The sequence below is a fragment of the Lepidochelys olivacea genome (genome assembly GCF_965140295.1).
Source record: "Lepidochelys olivacea isolate rLepOli2 genome assembly, chromosome: 3".
NCBI lineage: Eukaryota > Metazoa > Chordata > Testudines > Cheloniidae > Lepidochelys > Lepidochelys olivacea.
This window is the reverse complement of record NC_140413.1, coordinates 109,636,022-109,663,224: the sequence shown is the minus strand read 5'-3', so window position 1 is coordinate 109,663,224 and position 27,203 is coordinate 109,636,022. Positions and strand designations below refer to the sequence as shown.

At 40.5% G+C, this 27,203-nt stretch overlaps 1 protein-coding gene across 1 annotated transcript; it reads right to left on the bottom strand.

Moving 5' to 3' along the window:
• Positions 1-970: 970 nt before the first annotated feature.
• On the bottom strand, positions 971-27,201 carry PEX3 (peroxisomal biogenesis factor 3). Its single transcript, XM_084623344.1, has 12 exons — positions 27,016-27,201; positions 21,039-21,170; positions 18,655-18,736; positions 13,293-13,336; positions 10,872-10,996; positions 8,610-8,676; positions 8,452-8,506; positions 7,991-8,159; positions 5,624-5,694; positions 4,251-4,373; positions 2,278-2,374; positions 971-1,798 (listed from the first exon to the last, which is right to left on the bottom strand). Exons 1-12 carry the CDS (start codon positions 27,086-27,088, stop codon positions 1,715-1,717), a joined length of 1,122 nt encoding a protein of 373 aa, XP_084479470.1. The 5' UTR covers positions 27,089-27,201; the 3' UTR covers positions 971-1,714.
• Positions 27,202-27,203: the final 2 nt, after the last annotated feature.

The following is a 27,203-nucleotide window of genomic DNA, read 5'->3' as shown; positions in this document are numbered from 1 at the left end:
CTAAAAGGCCCAACTGGCCAATCAGTATTGATCTTTGGGTAACAGGACTGTGGTATTGAACATGGTATAAGTGGCTAGACAGAATTCTAAATGAAGAAAGATTAACTAGGCTATTTTCACAGCCTTCAGAAGAGTCAAAGTCTATTACAATTTATTTTGTCAAAGACATTTGTAAAGAAACTTCAGTGCCACATTTCTAGAGAGCTGGGGAAGTTAGTACAGCTGTAGCTTCTATCCTACTTCAGAAACATTAATCATTATCTAATATTCCATTGTATATCCTACCCTAGGCAGCAATCTTGCAAGGAGTTATGCACATCCATAGCATTATATACTGAGTAGTTGCACTGATTTTAATAGTAGTCACAACATATAAGGTTATGCATGTGCTTAAGTCTTTTCAAGATCAGGGCTCTAGTCTGACTGGCTGCGAGTAATAGACTAGGAAAATCATGTAGTTGTAACTATTTCAAGCAGCTCCCCTTGGTGAGGAATTTAACACAAAATTTTAATTTTACATGTGAAATTTTGTTATCTACTGCGTAGAATTTAGGAGATTGTGAATAGGAGTAGGCCTGAGTTACAAAATCTGTACTTATGGTATAGTGATGGGCATAGTAAAAGTCTGAGTGGTGAACTGATGTTATGCACCTGTGCTGTGTGGTTCATTTAGCTATTCTTATAGTCAGTAGGGCTGCTGTAGTTTCTCTTATTTATGCTGATTGGGTTTTTAAATAGGTATCTCGTGTGGACTTATAAATCCATATGTACATGAAAATTGCTCTCCCGTAGTCCCACCTTTTGTGCCAAAGAGTTATATTTTTCTAGTCTTTGCAAGTTTCTGTAGGAAACCAATGAAAATAAATGCAAGACTAAAATGTAGAGAAATTTTAACATATGTAAAGTTTTAAAATGGTGGTCTATTTAGGTATAGACATTATTTTATGTTGGTAAAGTTATTGCACACAAATTTTACATTAAAATTCTTTATTGCAATACAGACAGTGTACTGGGATCAAAATTAATATAAAGTAAGATAAAATATTTACAAATGTGTACATCGATAGCTGCTCATCGATAGCATAAACACAACAGACCCTCTAAAAATCAATGTATTCTAAGTCTTCAGCAAGAAGGCAAGCACCCACAACATTGGTCAGGCACCTGCATCAGTTGGCAGAGACTGTGCTTTTGCCTCTGGAATATTAAATCCTCTAGGATAGCATTTATAGAATTGAGGAAAGAAGGGTTTTTTAAAGTTTTTGTGGGGGAAGGAGAGAGAAGCCTGACTTCACCCATCTTACTGTCTGTTGCAGTTTCTAGAGTTTTATGATCAGAGAGATTGCTTCTTCCAAAATTCACCACATCTGAAGCAAGTCAGTTTTAATAACTGTAGGTATCTTAATATTGGCCTTCTGTGTACAATAAAAGTAGTTCTAATTGAGTTAATTAAATACAGCTGAAACCTGCTTAATACAAAGTCTTAGTGAACAGTGATTCTTCCAACACGAAGTTTTTCATCAGGTGTTGTAAGCAGAATTCTATTATATAAACAATAGCAGGTGCATTCCCAAGTATTTCAAGAAGTGTATTCTTTCTGAAGGTCTAGCAATCCTACACTATCATGAAATTAACCAAAATCCTTAAGTTCCCACCAGGTATTCACAAGGGATGTACTATATAAAGACATGATCGGTTCCTTTTGATGCACAGTTCACTTCTCTAATTGTTGAGGAGTACTAAAAGCTTCATACACATTAGCAGCAAAGTCTTTCATTTGTTCCATCATCAACAGGTCCTGGAAGAAGATGGAAGTAAAAAATAACTAGTTTAAGAACCATCACCTTTTCTTGCTGAAGTACTTACACATGGTTAAACATGACAGAGTCTGATACCAGAAAGTGTTGAGTTTTTTACTCAAATATGAAAGTTTGTCACATTTGAAAAACAAAATTGTGATCAGAATTGCCAAAGCAGTCTGATCAAGAGATCATTCTGCATTTACCACCCATCCTTCTCTTCTTCTCTCCCGCTCTCCCTACCCTCCCACTGACAACAGCAGGTGGCAGGGATAAGAGAGAGAGACTGACCTTTTTTTGGGAGAGGGAGCCTTTTCTTAAGTGGCACCAATTGTTCCCACTTCTGAAAAGAAACTGAACTAAAACTCATCACATGAGAATTGGGCAATACAGTTTTGCTATAAAATGTTGCATTTAACAATGAATATTTTAGCAGACTTGGGATACTTTTAAGATACTAAGTACAAAGGCTTCTTACCTGAATAAAATGACTAGGGGTTTCACTGCACACCAAATGGATCTGTCCATTTATGATGGGTATTATCTTTGCCAAAGGAAGACTGACACTGGAAAGACTAGAAGGAATAAAAAACACATAAGAGGCAGGCATAAGCCTCCTTTTTATATTGAAAAACTATATATAAATTCTTTGGGATTGTTATAACTCTGAAGAAGTCACTTCCATCTCTTTTACCCTTGAAAGAGTAAGTTTCAGATTTGCATTGTGTGTGGTTTTAAGTTTACTTATTTGTTCTTTATCAGGTCTTTTGTTAAAAGCACACATATAGAAAACAAGCACAAGAAGCAGCAACTGATCTGTTGGTGACTGTACTCCATCCAACAACATAGGTGTATCACATTAGCAAGACCTATAGTTCAACCAAAGTTTGTACCGTTTGTATCATTAGCTATGTCAGTTTGCAGTCCCATCCTCTTTCAAATACTATGGGAGGTAACGTGAGGAGTCGAGTAGGACAGATGGGAGATTAATAGCAATCCAAAATAGTACAGTAATTGTATCCATTTAAATAAATTATATTTAAGGGGACTATCAAGCACTTTTAAATGAATTACAGTTCTGCTTTTGTGTTATTGACAATGATAATCTTTTTCCCATTTGAAATGATTTTTTAGAACTGGATGAGTGTGGAGTTTTCAAATAAGGTGTTTTGCCATTGATTTCAGTGTAGCCAGGATTTCACCCAAAAAGTACACATATTTCACTTTCATCTTACTACTAAACATATCAGAGTAATAAAGCCCCTCCATATGCCCCTTTCACAGTCCATCTCAAAACTCAATCCTGCACTGAAACAGATCTTTGTAAGCAGACCCCTGTACACACGTAGAGCCTCACTGAAACCAACAGGGTTCTCACTAGGTGCAGGAGTTTGCCTATATGTCCTCCAATGCAGGATCAGGGCATAAAGAGTGTGTTATAAGGGAAGTGCAATTAAGTCAAGCTCCCTTGGAAATGCCCACAATTTATCTATTCTGTTAAGTATTTCAGCTATAAAAATGACCTCATATTATTCTATGGTTTCAGAGTAACAGCTGTGTTAGTCTGTATTCGCAAAAAGAAAAGGAGTATTTGTGGCACCTTAGAGACTAACCAATTTATTTGAGCATAAGCTTTCGTGAGCTACAGCTCACTTCATCGGATGCATCCGATGAAGTGAGCTGTAGCTCACGAAAGCTTATGCTCAAATAAATTGGTTAGTCTCTAAGGTGCCACAAGTACTCCTTTTCATATTATTCTATGTTTATCCTGTGTGGGGGTTTTTAAATCCACTTTGCCTTTCAGCATCCATTCTTCCAGGAAGGACCTATTCTGTATTCAGCACACTCCAATTATTGTACAGTTCTGTGTACTCTGACTGTATTATAGATGGAACGTAGTTCAGAAGGGGTTAAACTAAGCATCTGGCAGTCAAGGAGTGAAACTTCATATCAGAGAATGCTAAAACAAAGCTTTATAAGGAGGATGGAGTGTGTTAAGAAGTAGGGGATTAAAAACAGACAACGGAGTCACAACAGGGATGAGTCTGGCCCAGTGGTTTAGGCTGGAGGACTCTGAACTCAGGGTTTGTAAAAACTATTGCTAAAATAATTATCAGCATGTTCTAGCAGACTAAGCATGGGATAGAGAGCCAAGAACTCTGAAGTTCTAGCTTTAACGCTGCAACTGACTGTGTGGGACCTTTGTCAAATCACAGCTTATACTGCTGTTTTCTCACCTGTAAAATGACAAAGCTAGTACCTCTCTACCTCACTAAAGTGAGTAAAATCCTAAAATCCATGTTTGTTTATGAAGTGCTAGAATTCTTCTCATCACCAGTTACTTCCATTATACGGGGCCATGGTATCTATAACCATGTGCAGAGATTCCTGTGAAGTCAAAAGCATAATCAAGACAGAAAACACGTAAAATATCATCAAAGCAATATTTACCTATTTACAGAGCCACTCTGACATAAGTCCTGTTCAGTGGGTCTAAAGAACTCTGCCATATTGTCCAATAGTCGACTGAATCCCCTGTTTAAACACGTGCTCAAAACTGTACTAAAATCTGGGCTGTAAAAAGAAAAAGTTTTTAAAAATTGCTGTTCTGGTTCCTAATATGTAGTTCTTCACATTTTTAAAATACACCCATAGGCACCCCATCAGCAATCTGGATGCCTATCCCATAAATTAAAGGTTATAACAGAGACAAAGGACTGCTCGAAAATATATGTTCCTCAGCCCACCAAACAGATGGTCTTTGCAGCATGTCCAGAAGATTAGCAAGTATGGGTTCTGGCAGACGCAGGTTCCAAAAAGAAAAAAAAAAAAAAAAGGTCACAGAACACCCTGCCAGTGGTTCCCTCTTATTTCTATTGAGGCAATTCCACCTTGAGCACCAGTGTTGTTCTCAATTGAGGCAGTATACCAGAGAGAGAGTAACCAAGTCCCAAACCGTTTAGGGCTTTACAGGTTATAACCAACACATTGAAATCCACCTGCAAGCTGAACAAAAGTCAGCGCAGATCAAGCATTTATCACTAATACAGGAGAACTAGAACTTCAATAATCATTCTTACTTAGTGCTAAGAAACTGTGGTGATGGGCACAATAAAATCCCCAATACCTCTCGAAGATCAATGAAAAGAACAACCTGCCCATAGTTCAGTGCATCCATATTCAATTTCTGTCAACATTTTCAATGAAAAACCCCTCACTTTTATAACTCCCTTGTAGAAGAAAGCATTTAATGCACTGCTAAAACCCTGCATAAAAAGGTGTCAATTGGAATCCATTTAAAAATAGAATCTGAAAATGAAAATTAAGCCCAAATTTCTGCACTTTTACGTACGAGTAAGAGTGGAGGAAAGCCACTGATTTCAATGAAACAACTCTGGAATTACACTGATCTAAAAGAGAGGAGAAGTTGGCCCAAGTTATTGCAGAACCACAGAAAATGAGGGGGAAAAGGCCTGTTGTATCAGCTTGTCACTGCAAGATTATTTCTTCTTGCAAGTATATTTTCTAGTGATGTGTCTAGTAATGTTTACAGTGATTAATCAATTTTTTGTTTTTAAAAGCTAAAGCTTGGTTTTTCGAAAAGGCCCAATGAATTCAGTATTCAAATCCCACTGAATTTGAGCACTCAAGCCCCTTAAGCACTTTTTAAAATGGCAGCCTAAAAGCCTTTAGCTCATTAAATTTTAATACAGTATTAATAATTTAAGGGTCAAATTTTATGAGGGGAACCACCAGCACCGGTACATATATGAAAATTGCAATTATTATAAAGATTTTAATGCTAATACAGGTTCTCTCTATACCTTTCCAACATATCTCTGGTTTCATTAAGTAATTTAATAGTAGCAACATCTCTTTCGGTAAGTCCACAGGCCTAGAAAAAGCAAACAAAAAATCCAATTTAATAGGAACTCCATTAGCAACTGGAATACAGTTAGACTACAAATATAATGGTCTAGTTTTGAAGTCACTGTTGCAGAACCAGGTTGGTGTTCCTCTAGTGTTCATTTCAAAAATTTAGTAAAATGGGAGTAAGTGACCCGGGGACCGCTTGATACCAACTGGCAGAGTGCACAGGGGGCGCAAAGTGCTTTACAGGGATCCCCTGGGTCAATATCTGTAGTTGACGGACGGTGGCATGTGAGATCTCTAACAAAAGCCAGTAGTAGCCTGCTGGTTGTCATAATCACTGCAACATGTATGTACAGATATTTACAGAGCTATGTAGCTATACTGAAAATTATATTCACAATGTCTTGGAATTAAGGCAGGTCGCCAGAAAGTGACATATCTCAGAAATGTTCCTTTCAGGCAAGAGGCAAGATACCTATGTCCCTGGCCATTTGCGTTTTGTGTATTATATACCTACATGAATACTGAATCAGGTGCAGATTGAGAGATTGCAAAATCTACAAGAACAAACAGCAGGGGAAGTGTCTGGTTTATGAATAAAGACAAAGGTATATCTGTTCCAGTATATATTGGAGCACAAGACGACATACCGAATCCTTCACCTAGGAAACAACTGACAGTGTTCTAGTCTCACAAAAAGCGTTGCAGCCAGCCTGGGCTACAAAGATTTTAGGTGAGCAATACTTTATTAGACATGAGAGTATCATCTTAAGTAAGTCTAGGCACTAGAATGTGTGTTATGATTTTATTTTACATGTAACCATCTGTTTCCAATACTACTACTTGCTGCTACTTGAATCTCTATGCTGTGTAGATAGACTTATACAGTAGAACCTCAGAGTTACAAACAAAGTTATTAACTGGTCAGTCAACTACACACCTCATTTGGAACCGGAAGTACACAATCAGGCCGCAGCAAAGACCAAAAAAGAAAAGCAAATACAGTACAGTACTATGTTAAATATACACTACTACAAAAATAAAGGGTAAGTATAAAAAAGATTTGACAAGGTAAGGAAACTGTGCTTGTTTCATTTAAAGTAAGATGGTTAAAAGCAGAATTTTTTTGTATAGTAAAATTTTAAAGCTGTATTAAGTCAATGTTTAGTTGTAAACGTTTCAAGGAACCACCATAACATTTTGTTCAGAGTTATAACCTCCATCCCCAAGGTGTTCATAACTCGGAGGTTTTACTGTACTTGAGTTCACTATAAAGATATCTATGTGCTGTGTGTAAAGCAGAGGTGATCTGAGGTGGAAGTGGTAAACTGAAGTGCATGGTTTGTTTGAAGGAAGCAGTGGATTTGTAAATACTGCAAGTGTCCAGTGGACATGGGGCTGGACACTCCAGGGAGATGCTGGGAGGTCTTGGGGGTTGGCGTATGCCAATCACTAATCTGTAGAGCGACAGTGAGGCCAAGAGGGCAGTGCTTGTGTTGTCAATGGCCAGTAGGGTTGGGGAGCTGACTCATGGCAAGCACAGACAAGGCTTCCTCATGCAAAGGGTAGGCAGCCTCACAGCGAACATCCCATGAGCAACCAAAAATAAGGATTAAAACGTAAGAGCAACAGGGAAAAGGGAGAGAAGTCAAGCCAAAAATGTAATAAGAAAATCATTGTAACAAACGTCCAACTGGAAACCAAGTTTTAAATCGTGCTTATCAAGTCTCTTTATAATCTCTGTGTTCGCAGAAGCATTCACTAATTTTATCACTGCCGTTTTCTTTCAGAAAGTTTTCTGGGAAATAGAGTAACTTAGCGAGATATTCGGTATTCCTTAGCCCTCTAAAGTTGAAATAATTCAACATGTTTATATTTAGTCATTTAACATGAGATGAGTATCTTATCACCCCTTCTGGGGAAAGTTTATTCCTTAAAACTAGTTTTATATCAAGTTAAGAGCTAAATCTCCTCTCAGTGCGAGATGTGGATTAGATATGTAACTATGATGCTGGCAAACTTCAGGAAGTTTGGAAAACTGTTTTAGTGAAACAACTGATTGCCACTGAAGTTTTCTTCTCCTCTCTAACCTTTGTTTCTCCATGCTGGAGGATGAAATTGACATTAGAATAAAAAGCAATTCTGTCTTAACTCTTCTAGTCCATACATTACATTGCCTAGATTAAAGAAACTAGGACACTTGACTTAATGTGAAATAACTGGCATTGGCTCTCATTAAGGGTATAGTTACCATGCTACAACAATAATGTGGTACACAAAATAGAATAAAAATGATGCACATAAAATTAAACAAGTACCTGGGTGGCTAATGGGTTTTCTTCATCTGGCATCATATAATGACACAACAGAGATCTAGATCCAATCTTATCTGAGTGGGACAAGTCTTTATGCTGTTCTATCAACTTTCTGATTTCTTTAAGTTTCTGCTCCAACTCCAAAAGAGACAGAGTATGTTTAAGAGAAACACTGTGGAAAGAAAGGACCAAAATGTTAATTGCAGAGTCAACAACATAGATTTCATTTATTTGCTTGTGACAAAATTACATTCACACAACAACAATCACCATTTTTAGATACTGATCAACCCAGAAATCTGTTGCAACAAGCTAAGCCTGCCAATGCACATCAATAGATAAATCAGACATTTTCAGATACTATTTTCAAATAATAAAAAGTTTCCTCATTTTAGTATTTTTACCCCCCGACACTATTTGGAAGCAACTACCAGGGAAAAGATAAAAAAAAAAGTCACCTTTACCTTCCAAAAACTTTCTGCACAGCTTGTTTAACTACAGTTATTAACTCAGTCAGACCTATGGGCAGAAAAAAGGTACCAAAAATTATTCAAGTCTTATTTGTTGAAATATTGCATACAATGGCATGATATAAAAAATAGTAAGTTTACAAGTGTCATACCATCTCCTAGAAGGTGTTGAATACTTGATAAATATTGCTGTTGGACTTCAGGGGGAGCTAGAGGTGTCTGTAAAGAAAAAAAAAACCCCAAACAATTTAATGATGTGCCAGCCACTAGTATAGATTAATGCATGAGTCCTCCTCCTTTGCTTTCATGTGGATTGTAGTCATTCTGGATGTGGATTTTACTCTCCCGAGTCCTTCAACACTGTATGTGGGTTCCCCCAGATCCTTCTAATATCATGCATGGGCTTCCCCAACTCTGCCTCACTGGTGAGGCACCATCTTTCTTCCAGACCTCAGTAGTTTCATAGCATGGAACAGGGTAGGACAAAGACTTCCTCAAAGGAAAATTGAGAAGAAGAGCTAAAAATGTCTTCTGCGGCACATCCATTCTTTAGCAGCAGGTCATTCTGCTCATCTTTCCTCTCCCAGCCTTGTGTAGAATTGCTATACACAAGCCTGAGCAAACGATGGGAGCAGGCAATCTAATTTAGCAACCCCTGCCCCACCGGGGACTTTGAGGAACAGCAGGACTGCTCCTATGTGTCCTAGCACACCCAAGAAGAGAACCTCCAGAATAAATCAACTCAAACCAGAGCTCACAAGCAGACACGCTGGAGGTGGGAGATGACAAGTCTCTCTCAGACATTCATCCTTCTCCAATAAAAAGGAGACCCTTTATTCAGGGTATGGCTTCTGCTTCCTTCCATCCTAAAGGATCCTTTTACCTCTCCTCTAAAAAGAGCTTTCTGCAGATAAGCTCCCTGAACTTTTCCCCTCCACTGTATTGTAGGGACCTCTTCTCCATCCCTAGCGGCAGGAAAAACCGCATCCCTCATTCACCCTTTGCTCAGATAGGAATTCTCCTGAAGAGGGCAAGCTAGAGTTGGAACCAGTCCCCTCTCCACCTTCCTGCTCCTCAGATCACCTCAGGAAAGCCACTCTGATGGAATGGGGTAACATCAACTCAAGTCTCATAAAAGCCTTAAAACTCTCTGTAGGGAAACAAATTCTCAGGACATGAAGCGGAGGCTATCTGCTTTGCTCCAAGGCAACCTCTCAGACTGGATCCTGCCAATCCACTCCACTCCTCGGAAGATGGCAGAAACAGAGAGTGCTTCTCCCTCTACACTCACCCTGCCCAAGAACCTCCTTAGATTTTACCAACTGGACCCTGACTTCCACCACCTCTGGCTGCCTTACTGGAAAGTGGATTCCTCCTAAGCCCCCAGGCCTGTCTCTAGAGACCAGCATGTCCTTCATGACTCTGGAAAGGAAGGTGGAAGGAGCGGTTAATAATACAGAGAAGCACTCAGATAACTATTAATGCCCACATCTCATGCTTTTAGAGCAGCCACTCAGTAGCTCACTGAGATCTTGTCTGACACCCTAGTTGGACCCATTTGTTCCTGTTGGTGAGAGCCATAACACAAAAGAAAACCAAATCTCTTACCTTGCTAGCTGTTTTCCATGATCTAGCAACACCAATGAGAACATCCAGTCAGGAAGCCTCAAGGGACAACTGGAGTCAGGCAACGTGACTAGATAGTCAGTGTTGTAATTAGTCAATCAATTTTTCTTCAACTGTGGGAGATTGTAACTTGGGGCAGCCTGCCTATATGCTGGGAGGAACTAGGCATGAAAATCCTGCACCTGGATTACCTACCACAGGCTGATTTGTCCATACTGATATTGCTATATCTCAGGCCTGGTCTATGGGGTGGGGGGGAATTGATCGAAGTTATGACGTACTTAAATCTACTTACCGCGGTGTCTTCACTGACGCTCTCCCGTCGACTCTCGCCCTGGTGGAGTACTGGAGTCGACAGGAGAGTGCTCGGCGGTTGATTTATCATGTCTAGACTAGACGCGATAGATCGACCCCAGCTGGGTTGACTGCTGCCCATCAATCCAGCAGGTAATGTAGACAAGCTCTCACAAAATTAATAAGATAAGTATTTGGGTCTTTAATAACAAATAACCCTCTCAATTTGCACCTGTGTTGCTTAGAAAGGGTGTTAGGTGAGGTTATTAGTATTTTGTTCAGCCCAGTTTTAAGGGTTTTAAGCAACAGGACTATCACTACTTCCACTGAGAGACTATTCCATAGACTAATACATCTCTCCGCCAGAAGAGTTCTCATACCCCGACTCCTGATTTCAACCTAAGTTTTCCCTTCCATAATTTCATCCCAATATTCCTGGTTATATACCCTTTCATCTCTCACTGAATAATTTCTTTCCATGAATAAATACTTACTGTGCTGTTTTTGCAGATTGCCGCATTATCCAGGTAGATGTAACCACCAATAATATTTAATTGGACTCGCAGAAGAACTACAAGCATACACGTACTATACACAGCTACAATGCTTCTGGTAAAACCTTAAAGAGGAAAAAGGAAATAATTTTGAAGTTATATCACTAGGAGGGCAAAGGAGAGCATTCTCCAGAGCTCAGTAAGTATCAGCTTTCATTTTTACAGTCATTTTTTCATGTCATTCCATTTTTCATTCCTTTTCTTAGATCACACACCACTCAAAGAAAGTTCACAACCAAGATGATCACATAAGTCTAAATATGTACAGTAGTGATAGCTAAAATGCTTAATAATATTCACAATCATTCACTGTAAAACATGCTAAATTACACTATTATAATTATTTGCAAAAAGAAAAGATACTGCACAAGTTACCCAAACTATATGCACTTCCAGCTGATTCCTTTTATTGGGCTAATATAAAATGCAAAATGGGGCGTTGTATTGAAATTTCCATTCTTCATTAGGCCATGGAAACGGATTTAGAACACTACATTAGACTTCACCATGCAATTCAGACAAAGGCAGCATAACAGCAGCCTGGGAACAAGAAGCAGCCTGCTAACTATCTAGGATTGGGGCTGATATTGCTTAAGAAAGGAAACGGGAACCAGCATTGGCACTGGAGCAGCCAGCCATGAGCAAGAGAGGATGTCTGGATGGAAGGGTACATGAGGCAACTAGGCAGTAAGTCTGCTTGAGTAGCAAGCAATAAGAACATGAGAAGAAAAGGACTAGGAAACAGGGAAGGAGAAGGAGGGGACCAGATGAACAAAGTAGCATATGTAAGAGAGCTGTAGAAGAGAGACAAACAGAACCAAAGGGAGTGGAAAAATCAAACAGAAAAAACAGAACAACACATGGTAGCTAGGAGTCAGGAAGGGGTATTCCACCTTGGCCCAATGGTATTTCACTGCACAACTATTCAGCTATGTATACACTATGGCATCCTTCCCTTTCCCTCTACCCCAAAACACGTACAATGATGAAACAAGGGGCTCCGATGGTATGATTGGTTACTATGAACTTGAGAAAAAAAAAATCAACAGCTGACAGCATGCTTCTCTCAAGTCAGTGGAGAAGTTTTGCTACTTAGGGAGTATGCCATCACCAAATGCCATAATTGGTTATGAGATTACCCAGTGCATAAGCAAGGCCAGGTTTGCATTTGGAATGCTATCATATTGTCTATGGAGTGACAGAGACATAAAAAAAACACTAAGCCATATGTCTATTGGACTGTCATACTTACAATACTTTTATATATGGTTGTAAGACACAGGCAACCTGATTAGTTCTATATGCTCAGTCTTCAGTTTGTTTGCAGGATGAAATAGTGGGATGAGATTCCCAATATTGGAATCCTTAATCACTGGTGGATGTTTGGCATTGAAGGCATGCTCAGAAAAGTTCAGCTGCCTTGCTCTGGGTATTTTATTCGTAAGCCAACTCAATACACAAGGCCATATTTTATGATCAGCTAAAAGCAAGGTATCCAGCTTCATGACGACAAGTACAAACAATATAAAGATACACTAAAAAACTTGAAAACACGTCAGATAGACCCAGCAACTGGGAAGTAACAGCCCATGTTAGAGCAAGGTGGCAGCAGTTTTGTCATGTTGTCATTAACTGCTTTGAAGCAAGGCACCTTAATACCTTATATGAAAAATCCGACCACCACAGAGCAAGGACACAACAGCTTGCCCCGGTCGGTCATGGACAATCTTGTTTGTCCCACATGTAACTGTGTTTTCGATTCTCACATTGGTCTGACCTCACATATATGTGTTTGCCTATAGAGTTTGCTGAATCCTCATATGTTGACATTGACATGAGACTCTGTCATGAGTCTGGGCTTCAGCAAAATCAACAGCTGATCATATGTACAACTGGACAAGACATTCTAGTAGCAATAATGTATTTTTTTTGTTCAGGTTCTTATACTGCGCCCATCAGAGTCATTTCTGAGCACCTATTTTGGAGATTTTTCACAGTGGTGCAGAAGGTGTGGCATGCATAGTTCTGCATTGTTATTCCACTCTTCTCAGATTTTCATGAGGGTCTAACAGCCTTCCAAGACTCAGTGAGATACTTCAGCTTGGCCTCTGACCCTACGACTTTCCAAAGAGATACAAAACTCTTATCCGTAGCACCTTTCTGTGATGGCTTATACTGTATAATGTTGCTATGAAGTGTAGTACAATAGTGACTATATAAACAATATTTGCTGAAGCAAGAGCAACCCACTCCTGTGCACCTAAATGGATACGTATATTCTAAAAGGGGAAGACAAAAGAGATGTTTTTTTAGGATTATGCTACAATAATATGTACATAAAAATCTTTCATTTTGACTTACTTATTATCTTTAAATCCTCCCATATTTCTAACTTGTTTGGTGGCCTATTGGGAAAGAAATAATGAAAAACATTAAAAACATTCACATTCAAAGAGAAACTAGAAAGTATTAAAGAAACTAAAAGAAATAAGAGTGTTGTAAGGCAAGTTTATACAACTACAATAATTACTGAAATTAAGTTTGTGCCCACCATCATTTGTTTGTAGTTCAGGAAGAAGTGTGTCTATAATAAAGAACTACAAAATCCTGGAGGTTTTTCAAAACAACTTTCATGTACCAGATTAATTTTTTTGGCAATTTAGATTCTGTAGCTCTATTATCTGGTCTGAGTTCATAAGCTTAGTGACTCAATATTTAAAGAGAAAACCCTGATGATCCAGAAAGCGGTGTTGGTGACATGGGCCCAGATCCTACCATTTGTTTCACACAGACAGACACCTATGCCCACCTGGAGTCCCACTGACTTAATGGGGCTCTGGGTGGGCACAGTGCAGTGCACTGCAGGACCAGAGTCTCAGTGCTCATATTCCTTCTTTCAAGTCGAACCATTGCCAAGTTTGGCATTATGGAGCACAGTTGATGATTTTTAAAGATGAAACTGAAGCTCGAAAGATTAAACTGACCAGACTTACTAAGGCATGGCACGGCACGATCTTAACACACTGAAATATCAGAGAGATGATGTATCTTCTGAGACACCTGTGGAAAAGAAAATGCCACTCCCACTTCTTTTTTTTTTTTTTAAATAAACAGGCATGTTATCCTCAATGTCTTGGCCAAATTTAACCCTTATTTATTACCTAAATTCTTCCTAATTTTTCATAAGATAATGTAGCCATGCTTATTTTTAAGCATTGCTGATACAGAATGCCTGTTGCGTTCCACTCCAGAGATGACAGCATTTCAGTGCTGTATGAAATGATCCCTGAAAATAATCTGGGAAGTATTTTGTAATTCCTTGGTGTGAAAGGTTACATAAATATCGCTGTTTTTATGTAGAAAACAATGATCTACTCTTGAGTCAGGCTGGAAGAAATTCCAGTAAAATAATAAAATTTAAATTATGATTTTTGATCCCCAATTAATGGTTCTTCATAGATCTGGCTCTCAACACTTCTGGCCATTTTCATCCTTTTGGAAGGAACACACAGAATTTTGGTATTTGTTTAAAATATCAATCAACTGCTCAGTTCTCTAGTAGAGATAATACAACAGACTGAATGAAATAGAATAGGCTATCAAATCTATGACTTTGGTGGACAGATGGAGACACAAAAAGAAAAGGAGTACTTGTGGCACCTTAGAGACTAACCAATTTATTTGAGCATGAGCTTTCGTGAGCTACAGCTGTATTCTTTTTGCGAATACAGACTAACACGGCTGTTACTCTGAAACCAGATGGAGACACATTACGGAAGAGACAGAGGAATGCTATGGCATATGTAACAGCAACTCATACTTATACTTCGCAAAAGAGAATAAAGTATCAACAATTTTAAAAACTATGTTTTAAAAAAATTGAGAGGAAAAAAAATCCTATATAAAAAAAACATACTAGAGCATTCCTTTAAGCCAGCATATTACAGGACTTGAAAATATACTTATTCTATTTGTATATAATGAGTACAAAACTTTCCAGGCCAAATGGGATATGGAAGAGGAACCAATGCGATCAACCTTTGCAGAACCTATGTTTTCATCTAAATATAACACCTGTTTCTAGAGCTTGTTATTATAAAAATAACCTTTCAATGTAAACTGATGTGGTCTTCTTAAGTCTCCAATATCAAGCGACAGAAGAGTGAAAACTGATCACAGTCATGCTAGTTTTCACTGTTGCTACTCAGAAGCCTGTAGGAGGCATGTCATAAATATAAAGGGAAGGGTAAACCCCTTTGAAATCCCTCCTGGCCAGGGGAAAGCTCCTCTCACCTGTAAAGGGTTAAGAAGCTAAAGGTAACCTCGCTGGCACCTGACCAAAATGACCAATGAGGAGACAAGATACTTTCAAAAGCTGGGAGGAGGGAGAGAAACAAAGGGTCTGTGCGTCTGTCTATAGTCTGTCTTTGCCGGGGATAGACCAGAAATGGAGTCTTAGAATTTTTAGTAAGTAATCTAGCTAGGTACGTGTTAAATTATGATTTCTTTAAATGGCTGAGAAAAGAACTGTGCTGAATAGAATAACTATTTCTGTCTGTGTATCTTTTTTGTAACTTAAGGTTTTGCCTAGAGGGGTTCTCTATGTTTTGAATCTAATTACCCTGTAAGGTATCTACCATCCTGATTTTACAGGGGGGATTTCTTTATTTCTATTTACTTCTATTTTTATTAAAAGTCTTCTTGTAAGAAAACTGAATGCTTTTTCATTGTTCTCAGATCCAAGGGTTTGGGTCTGTGGTCACCTATACAAATTGGTGAGGCTTTTTATCCAACATTTCCCAGGAAAGGGGGGATGCAAGTGTTGGGAGGATTGTTCATTGTTCTTAAGATCCAAGGGTCTGGGTCTGTAGTCACCTAGGCAAATGGGTGAGGCTTTTTACCAAACCTTGTCCAGGAAGTGGGGTGCAAGGTTTTGGGGAGTATTTTGGGGGGAAAGACGTGTCCAAACAGCTCTTCCCCAGTAACCAGTATTAGTTTGGTGGTGGTAGTGGCCAATCCAAGGACAAAGGGTGGAATATTTTGTACCTTGGGGAAGTTTTGACCTAAGCTGGTAAAGATAAGCTTAGGAGGTTTTTCATGCAGGTCCCCACATCTGTACCCTAGAGTTCAGAGTGGGGGAAGAACCTTGACAAGGCAGCAAAACTGACCAGAATCATATAGACTTTATTCTTATTTCTCTGGAAAGCCATAGTTAGCAGCAGAAGCAAGCACTGGAGTTGTTCAGTAGGGAAGACAATGTAAAAGAGCAGCTTGGAAGATGGGAGGTGTTGAATTAGGAATACAGTGGCAGACCACTTTCCTGGTCACAACAGCCAGGAGTGCTCTGGTGTGGGAGAGGAGACCAAGATGGAACCAGAATACTCTGAGAAGAAATATCAGATAGGAGCAAGTTTCGTAGGAAGACTGAGGAAATTTTTTCCACAGCAATGCTAAAAAAAAAAAAAGTGACCAGCTTTTCATATTTCAGCAGACTTACTAAGGCATGGCACAATCTTAACACACTGAAATATCAGAAAGATGATGTATCCTCTGGGACATCAAGAACTGAAATCTCCATTTCTGCTCCTTTTCATGGTACAAAATAGTAGTGTTAGGAAATGGTGATCCTTTCTATCTGCCTGCTATGTACTCTCTTTCCCTCCTTCAGTCTAAATGACCTCTCACGGACTGAAGTAGTTTGATCCCTCTCTGCCAGAGGAGAAGGTGAGAAAGCATCCCTGCAGAGCCCAAGAATACGTAGCTACTTGAAAAACTCCAGCTTTATACCCAATCCAGTCAGTTACTTCATCTCATGAGCTGTCTCTCCACAAAAAAATAAAACTCACAATCCTACATCCAAGCAAAATGAAATTCAATGCTTCCTCTGCACCAGTGAGCTCAATAGAGGCAATTGATCAGAATGTACCCTAACCTGCATCATTATCCAAAAAGATTATTCATGCTTGCAAGCTACTGTACAGAATCCCTGATCGTCTTAATATCTGTGATCTGGCTGCCCAGCTCTCTCCATAAGAGATTAGCAATTACATGCAACATCTGAATTCAGAAAATTAGATAAAAACAAAACTATGTTACTACCTGGCCTGCCCTTTCCCACATCCACTGCCACTGCATGAAGAAAACCAACTCCATTTCACCAACATCTCAGAGCTCACTTACATTTTGACCTGCAAGCTTATCAAAACAATCACCTATTAGATGAGGGATAGCTCAGTGGTTTGAGCATTGGCCTGCTAAACGCAGGGTTGTGAGTTCAATCCTTGAGGGGGCCATTTGGGATCTGGGGCAAAAACTGGGGATTCATCCTGCTTTGAGCAGGGGGTTGGACTAGATGACCTCCTGAGGTCCCGTCCAACCGTTGTATTCTGTGAGAAACAGATCAATTTTTATAGAAGAATACACACTACAGTGTATGACTTCAGCTACTGTGCATCTTTGCCTTATAACAAAGGACACCCAGGACTGTAGTCAAACTTGTTTTGCTGATTAGTTCAGGACATGAACCTGATTGATTGCAGAGTCCCTTAATTATAAATATTTACTTAAAATTTTCTTCAGTACATTTCCATTTTAAAATCATGGTTTATTGTGACAAAATTACTGATTTAATATACTGTATAAAATTAACACATCAGCACTGAAATAACGTAGAGTGTTTTTCCACTGTTTTGGCAGTTGACAACTACAATTAAGATACTGTTGGAACATCTACTATAAGTCAATTGCTTAGGGGTTGATAACCATTTTAAATAGCATTAAAAAAATTAGCAAGCAACTTAACGTAACTAAGACAGACAATGACTAGTTAATCAGTTCATTAAGGCTGAACTTTTGAAAAAGCCTTTCCAGATGCTTTTTTAAAAAAAAAAAAAAACAGCAACTTTTTTTAAGTTGCCGTGGTGAAATTTGGTAGCTACAATGCTTTCCTTGTAGCATTAATGTAAGTGAAAGCATCTTCTGATAGTAATGAGGGTACTGGATAGGTCAAAATTGGCTATATGCTGTGTAGTTTTTCCCTTGTAGGTCACTAGTTTCAATACACACCAGATCAAATGTAAAGAAGTCATTGCCACGTGATGGCTGTTCAGTAGCCTAAATTCAATGGGTTGGGAATCACAGCCACAAAAGCCATCACCACAATTGGTAGAGGTATGTCCCTAAAACTGTGCATTACTCATTAGTGTAGAACGTGCCCCTACCTGTTCTACTTTAAATTAATTTCTAATACCTCACTTCTTCCATGTGAGATTACAACTGGAAAGCTATCGTGCATATTTTTCACTTTTCATGCCTGACCTTGATAAGAGTACAGAAACATTTTTACAAATTCACTGTAAGCAACTCATTGAAAGACTCACTGTCCTGTTTCAGATGGGGCCTGATTCTGTAAGTACTTTCTCTGCAGCAATTCCACATGTTAAGTGCTTGAAGCTAGGGCTCTTAGACTAAGTGCTGTAGGGCAAGGATCTTTTCTTCTAATGTTTGTGAAGTGCCATATACATGAAACTACATACTTAATAAATAATCATTTTATTATGAAATAATGAATACCATTACAGACTGTCGATTCAAAGGTCTAGAGAATCAACATTTCTCATGCTCTTTAAACTGCAAATGCATCACTTAAAGCCCAAATCAGGGAAAATTTGTGACTCAGAATCAGTTAGCACATTTTTTAAGACCACCTGCAAAATATTCTTACCTATTTTTCAGTAAAGATGTGAGGCTCTCAGAATTCAACTGATGCATTAGGGCATCCTTCAGTGTTGGAAGCATTGACAGCACTATCATTAAAAGAAAATAAATTGGTAAACAAAGAAAAACAACCAGCCTAAGTGTGTCCCTCTCTCCAATAGTCAAGAAAATTCATTTTTGTTTCTTAATTTACAACATACCTGGTAGGTGTGTGTGACTGGAGGGAAGGACAAGATACAGAGAAGGGGCTGAAAGTACACTACAGCATGACCATAAGATCTAAGGTTTCCAACCATAGTTTAACAAAAGCAAACATTAATTCAATAAGTCTTGTGGAAATCAAACTGGGGTGGCCACTACCCATCTGTTACCACTATTTTTAGATGTTAAGGCAGGCCATTTTCAGGTTACATCAAAAAAGAAACAGTACAGTCAAACTTACTACGTCATTTTAACAGTATGTAAAGTCACATGGATGGTTTGCTTCAAAGAAACCCTGGCTTGTTCTGTTTACTGATTGGGAACTCCTATTTGTGCAGGAAGAAACAAATTTGCACCAGCCCATCTAACTGCTCATATCAAAGTCTGATCCGCTTGTCTAGGAACAGGCTTTACAAGAGCTCCAGCTAGAGTATTTCCTACTTCCTAGAGTCTGCACTTGCCTGCTGTTTGCTAAGTTCATGTGTCTATAAACCTCAACTCCAGGCTAGTTCCCAAGTTAGCTATATTTTGTGCCAGGCTTAATTGGCTGATCAAGTTAGACTTTTGTTTCAAGTCCTCCTTTTTCTGTCTCTCAGGTACTTAGATAGCCTCCCTTACTGTAGTATCTGAGTGCCTCACAGTCTTTAATGCATTTATCGTCACAATGCTCCATGAGATGGGTAAGTGCTATTATCCCCATTTCACAGATGGGAAACTGAGGCATTGAGCGACTTGCCCAAGATCCCAGAGGAAATCAGTGGTTAAGCAAGAAATTGAACCCAGGTTTCCCAAATCTCAGGCTAGGACCCCAACCATTAAGGCATCTTTCCTCTTTTTAACTGATTCACAATTGAATACTATGCTACCACACACAAACTACAAAATATAGTTCTTAGGGCCTAAATTATTATAATTTATGCTGCACTAGAATTTAAAGTATGCCAGGTACTTTACAGACATAAGAAAACAGTCACTGCCTCAAAGAGTTATGAACCTGAAAGAAAAAAAAAAAAAACTGAAGGAAGGTGATAGAATGGAACCCAACACAAGCAAAGTGCTCAGGAGGCCGCTTGCACACAAATTGTTAGTGCCACTTGTGTGTCATTATTTTTACAATATAAATAGGAGATATCTAATTATTTGATATATAAAATCTTAAAATGTATATTGCAGCTGGGCCAAAACTAAAATTTGGCTTTCTTCAGTGGAGAAGAAAACACTGATCTTATTTCTAAAGAGGAAGGATGCTGCATATCTGCGAGATCTGTTTTATATTTAAAACAAGAAACACATAAAAGGGATATTGGGGGCCAACTTCCCTTCTTCTTTGAAGATTTCAGAGCCAAATTCCTATCCTGTTAGGAGGATAAAATGAAAGACAGACATGCACAGTATATAATGATAATGCACATAGAAAGAAAAAAAAACCCTCAGAGAGATGGTACTTAGTTGGGGTGGATGAGCAGGATAAATAAAACCTAATTTCCTCTGTAGAGTCAACCCAGCCCTATGAAATGGAAAAGTTTTTCTGCTGAGTTTAAAGGAAGTCCAGACTGCTTTCCAAGCACCCTTGGTATCCTCAATCACTTTCAGCAACTCAGGGAGCCGTTATGCACTTCAAAGGGGAAAAAAGAAATGCTGCTCCACTCCTGTGCTACATAAATAACCTTGAACCACCTGTGAATAAATAATTCCCCATCTCTAAAGTATAGATTATGTTGTAATACAAGAATAATCACCACCACCTTAAAGTTCCACCTTTTAACTGGTCTATCTTCAAAGTTAGGGAATTATTAAACTGCAAAGTTTCTTACTGGATGTACTAAAGGTTATCTGCCAAGTTAATTCTATGTAACTTAATAAGTGTTTGTTTATATTATTAATCTCGGTGGCTTGCTGTAAATCTACCCGCCCCTTTAGTTTGGCAACCACTTTATTCTTGAATAAGATAGTGCTTAAGGACCTTAGAGAACTTGAACCTACAAGAACTGTAATCTATATTATTATAGAGCCCAATGATACTATTTGAACTATGCCTTTATAAGACAATTATTCAACACTGATGCTTCTGAGTTCTAATTAGCTGCTGTGTTAATTTTCTCCTTCCATATTGTGGGTTTAAATAAATCCCCAAAGGATTCAGTCCCCAAAGGATTCTGTTTATCAGAAAAATGTATTTGCTTGCCTTACCTGTCATATTGCAGGTCCTCTGATTACTTTCAAAATGATATTGCCTTCGTGCTTGGGCAATATATTCAGCTGCTTCTCTTTCTTGGATTTCTTTAATTTTCTTCTGCCCGTATTTTCCCAGTAGGTAGACTCCTATAAAGATATACATTTTTTTTAAACAACAAGCAGATTTACAAAATGTCATTAAGCTCCTCCTACTTCTGCCCCTTTGTTCTGTTTTACTACCGACCTCTCTCTCTTTATTTAACAAAACCACAACATCATATTTTTCTTCAAGAATCTGGGTATCAACTATTTGGGGTCGAATTTTTCCACAGTACTATTAAAAACTAGAACTTCAAGTTGAAATAAAATGCCAGACATAATGCTTTGAATTTATGCAAGAAATGTCTTCCAAGCAGAGATTCCTCACAATTTGACAATGGGGCTTCTGGTGCTACTGCAATGCAGTAACTCCTCACTTAAAGTTGTCCTAGTTAACGTTGTTACGTTGCTGATCAATTAGAGAACATGTTCATTTAAAGTTAGGCAATTCTCCCTTATAATCTGTTTGGCAGCTGCTTGCTTTGTCCACTGCTTGCAAAAAGAGCAGCCCATTGGAACTAGCTGGTGGGGTCTTGGAACGAGGGTGGATCGGCAGCCCCCCATCAGGTCCCCGCTCCCCTAAGTTCCCTGTGCGGCAGCCACCCAGCAGGCTATCAATTGCCGGCAGTTCAGCTGTCACTTCCCCCAATGCCATGTGCTGCTCCTGCGAGCCTCCTGCTTGCTCTGCGGGGGGGGGGGGGTATCAGGGTGTCCCCCTACCCCCTGCTTACCCCATCTCCACAGAACTGGGGGGAGACATGACAAGGCTCAGGACAGAGGGAGCTTGCTCACAACAGCTGCTGTCACAACTTGCTGATCTACTTAAAAAGGCAATGTACTTACAGTGCTGTCAGCGTACTTAAAGGGGCAATGCGCATCTCTCTCTCTTACACACAGGGTCTGTCTGCCATGCTGTCTCCCCTCCCTCCATTTGTGCTGCCTTGGAGAGTGTGGGGCTACATTAACAACAATGTGTTAACCCTTGAGGGCTCAGCCGAGTACTAGTTCATCATTTAGCAGTAAGGCATTCCCTCGGAAATATCCCACACTCTGACTTCACCACCTCAACCAACCTTCACAATCATCATTGCTGTGTACAGTATTAAATTGTTTGTTTAAAAACTTACAATGTGTGTGTTTTAGTCTTTTGTCTGCTGAAAAAAATTTCCCTGGAACCTAACCCCACCTCCCCTATTTACGTGAATTCTTATGGGGAAATTGGATTCGCTTAACATCGTTTCACTTAAGTCACATTTTTCAGGAACATAACTACAACATTAAGTGAGGAGTTACTGTACAAACAACAAATATTTAAAAAGACTGGAGAATGAAAAGCAGACACAATGCAAGAGTGTGGTAGAAATAAAGGGTCAGTGAGAAAAGTTAAATGCATAAAACCCAAAGAAAGGGGGAAGAGAGCGAGATACAAAAGAAAAGAAAATGGATAGCTTAATTTTAGACAAAAATATTTTGTTTAGATATTTGTATGAGCCTGTTAGCAAAAAAAAAGTCAGAAATAAATTCCTCAGCATCTGAAGGTGTAGATGAGTCCTAATATACAGAAGTGATTAAATCTCTAACTGGGATGAAAATCACAAAGGCTATCAACCACTTGTGGGCCTGGTCAACACTAAATATTTTGGTAGACCTGGCTATGTTACTCGGGGTGTGAAAAATCCACACTGCAGAGTGACACAGTTAAGTCAACATAATCCCTGGTGTAGACAGTGCTAGTCAATGGATAAATTCTTCCATCAGCCTAGCTACTGCCTTTTGGGGAAGTGGATTACCTACACTGATGGGGAAAACCCCTACCATCACTATAGGGAGTACATATACTCAAGAGCTACAGTGGTGCTACTGTAGTGTTTCAAACGTAGATAAGCCCTTATTGGCTTCAGGGATCTGCTATATACAACACATTGCAGGATCAGGGGCCTAAAATAACCAGCAGCTGGGATCAAGAAGAAATCTCCCTTACCTTATAATATTGTAGTATGGTACAATTGGCAGAGGACACTATATAGGGGTTCACTGTCCGCTGAAACATCTAGCACTGACTAATGGCAAAGACAAGATCCCAGACTTCAAGGGAAGTCCTGCCCTATTCCTGCTATGCTTCTATTAAAAAGACTTTGAGCACTTGTTTCATGTTATGACATTGACAGATTTAAGTAACTTTTCCCCAACTGATCAATGGTTAATGTTATTTTTATATTCATTGTACTTGAGCTTGGACACCACCTCAATCTTAGAATGTTGAAATTTCCTAGATTACCAGTCAAATTGATGTTTTAGAGGACATATATGGATAAGCATCACTGCTATCTGACCACATACATGTGTTTTTCTACACTAATTCTCTTCATACAGCTCTTCTCATTGGAGAGAATCACATAACAGTACACAGAACAAGTTTAGATATTGACTCAAAATTCCTCTTGATGCTACAGTGCACTTACAAAGCTGTATAATACAAATCTACACTTTCCCCCCCCAACTGAATCAAGATTCACAGGCTACAAAGTAAATATTTGAAAGAGGAAGCAAGTTACTACTATAAACCCGAACAGTATTTAAGCCCTGGTCTACACTAGGACTTTAGGTTGAATTTAGCAGTGTTAAATCGATGTAAACCTGCACCCATCCACATGATGAAGCCCTTTTTTCCGACTTAAAGGGCTCTTAAAATCGATTTCCTTACTCCACCCCTGACAAGTGGATTAGCGCTTAAATCGGCCTTGCCGGGTCGAATTTGGGGTACTGTGGACACAATTCGACGGTATCCCAGAGTGCTCTATTGTTACCGCTCTGGACAGCACTCTCAACTCAGATGCACTGGCCAGGTAGACAGGAAAAGAACCGCGAACAGAAAACCCCCACTGAGATAAATGGGTCAGTTCACATGTCTCAGAGCTATTATGTCATGCTGTATTCATCTCCATGGGATGGTCTGATCCACACCCTCCCACCCCCAAGCACATCCTATTGAGATGAAACACTTCACACCTCAGTAATCCTCCTATATTGCTGATTCCCCTAGCTCTACCCTATTCCTGAAGTGTGGAATATGAAGTCTGGGGCTTCCATCCACTTCCCCTTGCTCTCTCCAGCAGGCAGATGTGCTCCTCACAGCCCATTGGTTATCATTTTATTTCCTTCCCATTGCCCTTCCATTCCTACAGGTAAGCTCGATCCGAATCTTTAGATCTGACCCGAGCCTACCTGGCCTGATCCTGAGAGGGCTGAGTCATTTACTAACCTGACCCGGACCCATTCCCCCGAAATGGAGTCAGCCACCTCCTGTCTATAGGGTCAGTGCAGCAGTGGATGCTTGTATCGGTGGCAAAAAGAACAGGAGTCTGTGTGACTGGCTCCTGCTGTCTGCCACCACTTGCTGAACCGACTCCTAAACAGACTCTCACTCTGCACTGCAGGCAGCTGGCAGGAGTAGGGCAGGCAGTCGCCACTGTGCCAACCCCCCCATACCTCCAAAGGGTCCATTTTTTTTCCCCCAATTGATCCAGCCCCAACACTTGTAGTCAGGTCCGTTGGGTTTGGGTTGGGTTACAGGGCTCTACTATGGGGGGAATAGAGGAGCCAGGAGGAAGGCAGAGCTGTTAGCCAAGTGGCTCTAAGACGCCCTCTTGGTATAAGGCCCAGGTACAGGTAGCGATAGCTCTGAGATGCCCTCGGGAAGCAGGGCCTGCTAGATCCAGCTATATCAAAGCTGGCTCAGGTACAGCTATGCTTGCTGCAATCACACCTCCCAAGTGTAGCGTAGACATGCCCTTTGTGTCCCAATCTGCCTTGACAGATGTCTATCTTTCCAGATAAATACAGAGCCCTGTGGGGATACAACACATGGGTACACTAAAAGAAACGGTTAGTGTGCTTATATTTGATCACTTGCTGCCAGGTATTACCAGCCCTTAACGCTTGCCTTAAGGACTCCATCTGGAATAACACCCACACTTACCTCTGCCCTGTAGCGTACTGTTAGGTACGCTACCAGACAAGCACAAATCCCCACAGCAGGGACAAATTATTGCGCGTAACTAAACTCTGTATTTCCTGGTTTTCAGACATTTACGTATAGGTGCATTCAACATCCTGGAAGCATACATGGCACTGCCAGCCAACTAAATTTTGGGGCAGTGCCTTTTCCAAGACTGGGGCTAAAATGAGGATATGGGATGTTTTTATCAGTGATGGCAAATGTGCATTTCATCTAAATACACAGCTAGCTTACTGAATTATTGCAATAGTTAGTACCTGTAAGGATGATACAAAATATGTAATGGCTTTCCAATGTTGCAGTATGAATTTTGTTAAACTACCATTAAAAACTTAAATAATTCAAGGTACGTGATCGTTCCCCTCTATTCGACATTGGTGAGGCCTCAGCAGGAGCACTGTGTCCAGTTTTGGGCCCCACACTACAAGGAGGATGTGGAAAAATTGGAAAGAGTCCAGCAGAGGGCAACAAAAATGATTAGGGGACTGGAACACATGAGTTATGAGGAGAGGCTGAGGGAACTGGGGATGTTTAGTCTATGGAAGAAAAGAATGAGGGGGGATTTGATAGCTGCTTTCAAGTACCTAAAAGAGGGTTCCAAAGAGGATGGCTCTAGACTGTTCTCAGTGGTAGTAGATGACAGAAGGAGGAGTAATGGTCTCAAGTTGCAGTGGGGGAGATTTAGGTTGGATATTAGGAAAAACTTTTTCACTAGGAGGGTGGTGAAAAACTGGAATGCGTTACCTAGGGAGGTGGTGGAATCTCCTTCCTTAGAAGTTTTTAAGGTCAGGCTTGACAAAGCCCTGGCTGGGATGATTTAGTTGGGGATCGGTCCTGCTTTGAGCAGGGGGTTGGACTAGATGATCTCCTGAGGTCCCTTCCAACCCTGATATTCTATAATTCTATGATTCTATGTGTTGCTTTCAAGGCCTTCAAATTAATTCAGATTTATTAGCAACTGAATGGGCACATCCTAAAAGTTTTATTGATATTGTTTGCTTCAGCTGATCCTCTTAGTTTCCCCACAAGCAATAGGGGGACCATGGTCCTTGGTAACATTTTAGTAAAACTCAATCACTATGGAAACTAACATGGTAACAGGAGGTAAATATTTTAAAATACTAGCTGCCTCATTGGCTACTGTGCCATCATCCTCTCCACATAACTGCAAAGAATAAATACCATGTAAAACCCAGATCTGTCTGTTGTGCTTCTTAAAACCACTGATTTTGCATCCCAAAATTATTCACTTTTATGCATTTCATTCATTTATATAGTTTTCAGCAACCCAATTAATCAATTTAAGTTATTTTGCCCCAAAAGTTATATATGAACATGAAACTGTCTTATCCAAAAGATTATATTTTTAAAACTGCCTTTCAAGTTAATACTCCAAAAGGTTTTGGGCCGCACCTAGTGCGAGGTGTAAGCGCAGAGGAAGCATGCCCATCCGACATACGCAGCAATCATTGACCGGCGATATCCCCGAAGCAGGAGTGTCGCCGGGGCTGCAGGCTGAGCCGAAGGGCACGGCCAGAGAGGCAGCAGATTACAGCGCGCTCCGTGGGGTCCCGGGCAGCCCCATTCCCTCGCAGGGGGCGCCGCGGGGGCTGCCAGCGGCGGGGTGGGCACGAGTGTTTCCCGAGGGCGCCCCGATCTGAAAGCGCCCCCCGGGCCCGGCCCCCCCACACATGGGGGACGGCGCAGGGCACGGCTCTGGGGGGGGGGGGCGCTGTGGCTCCCGCACCGGCCTCCTACAAGGGGGAAGTGCCCGGCGGGGAGAGACGCCGGGGAAAGGGGGAGTCCAGGGCGGGGGAGCGGCTCAGAGGCGGGAAGGGGGGGGCGGGAGGCCGCGGCCCGGGGCGGGTCACTCACCGCCCAGGAAGGTGCCCAGGAAGAGACATTTCTTCTTGTGGCGCTTGAGGAAGCTCCACAGGGCTCCCAGCATCTTGCCCCCGGCCCGGCCCGGCCCGGCCGCCCCCAGCCCGGACCAGCCGAGAGAGGCCGCCGCCGCCTCAGCCCCCGCGGGTGCCGCCGGGCGGGGAGAGGCGGCCGCGCAGGCC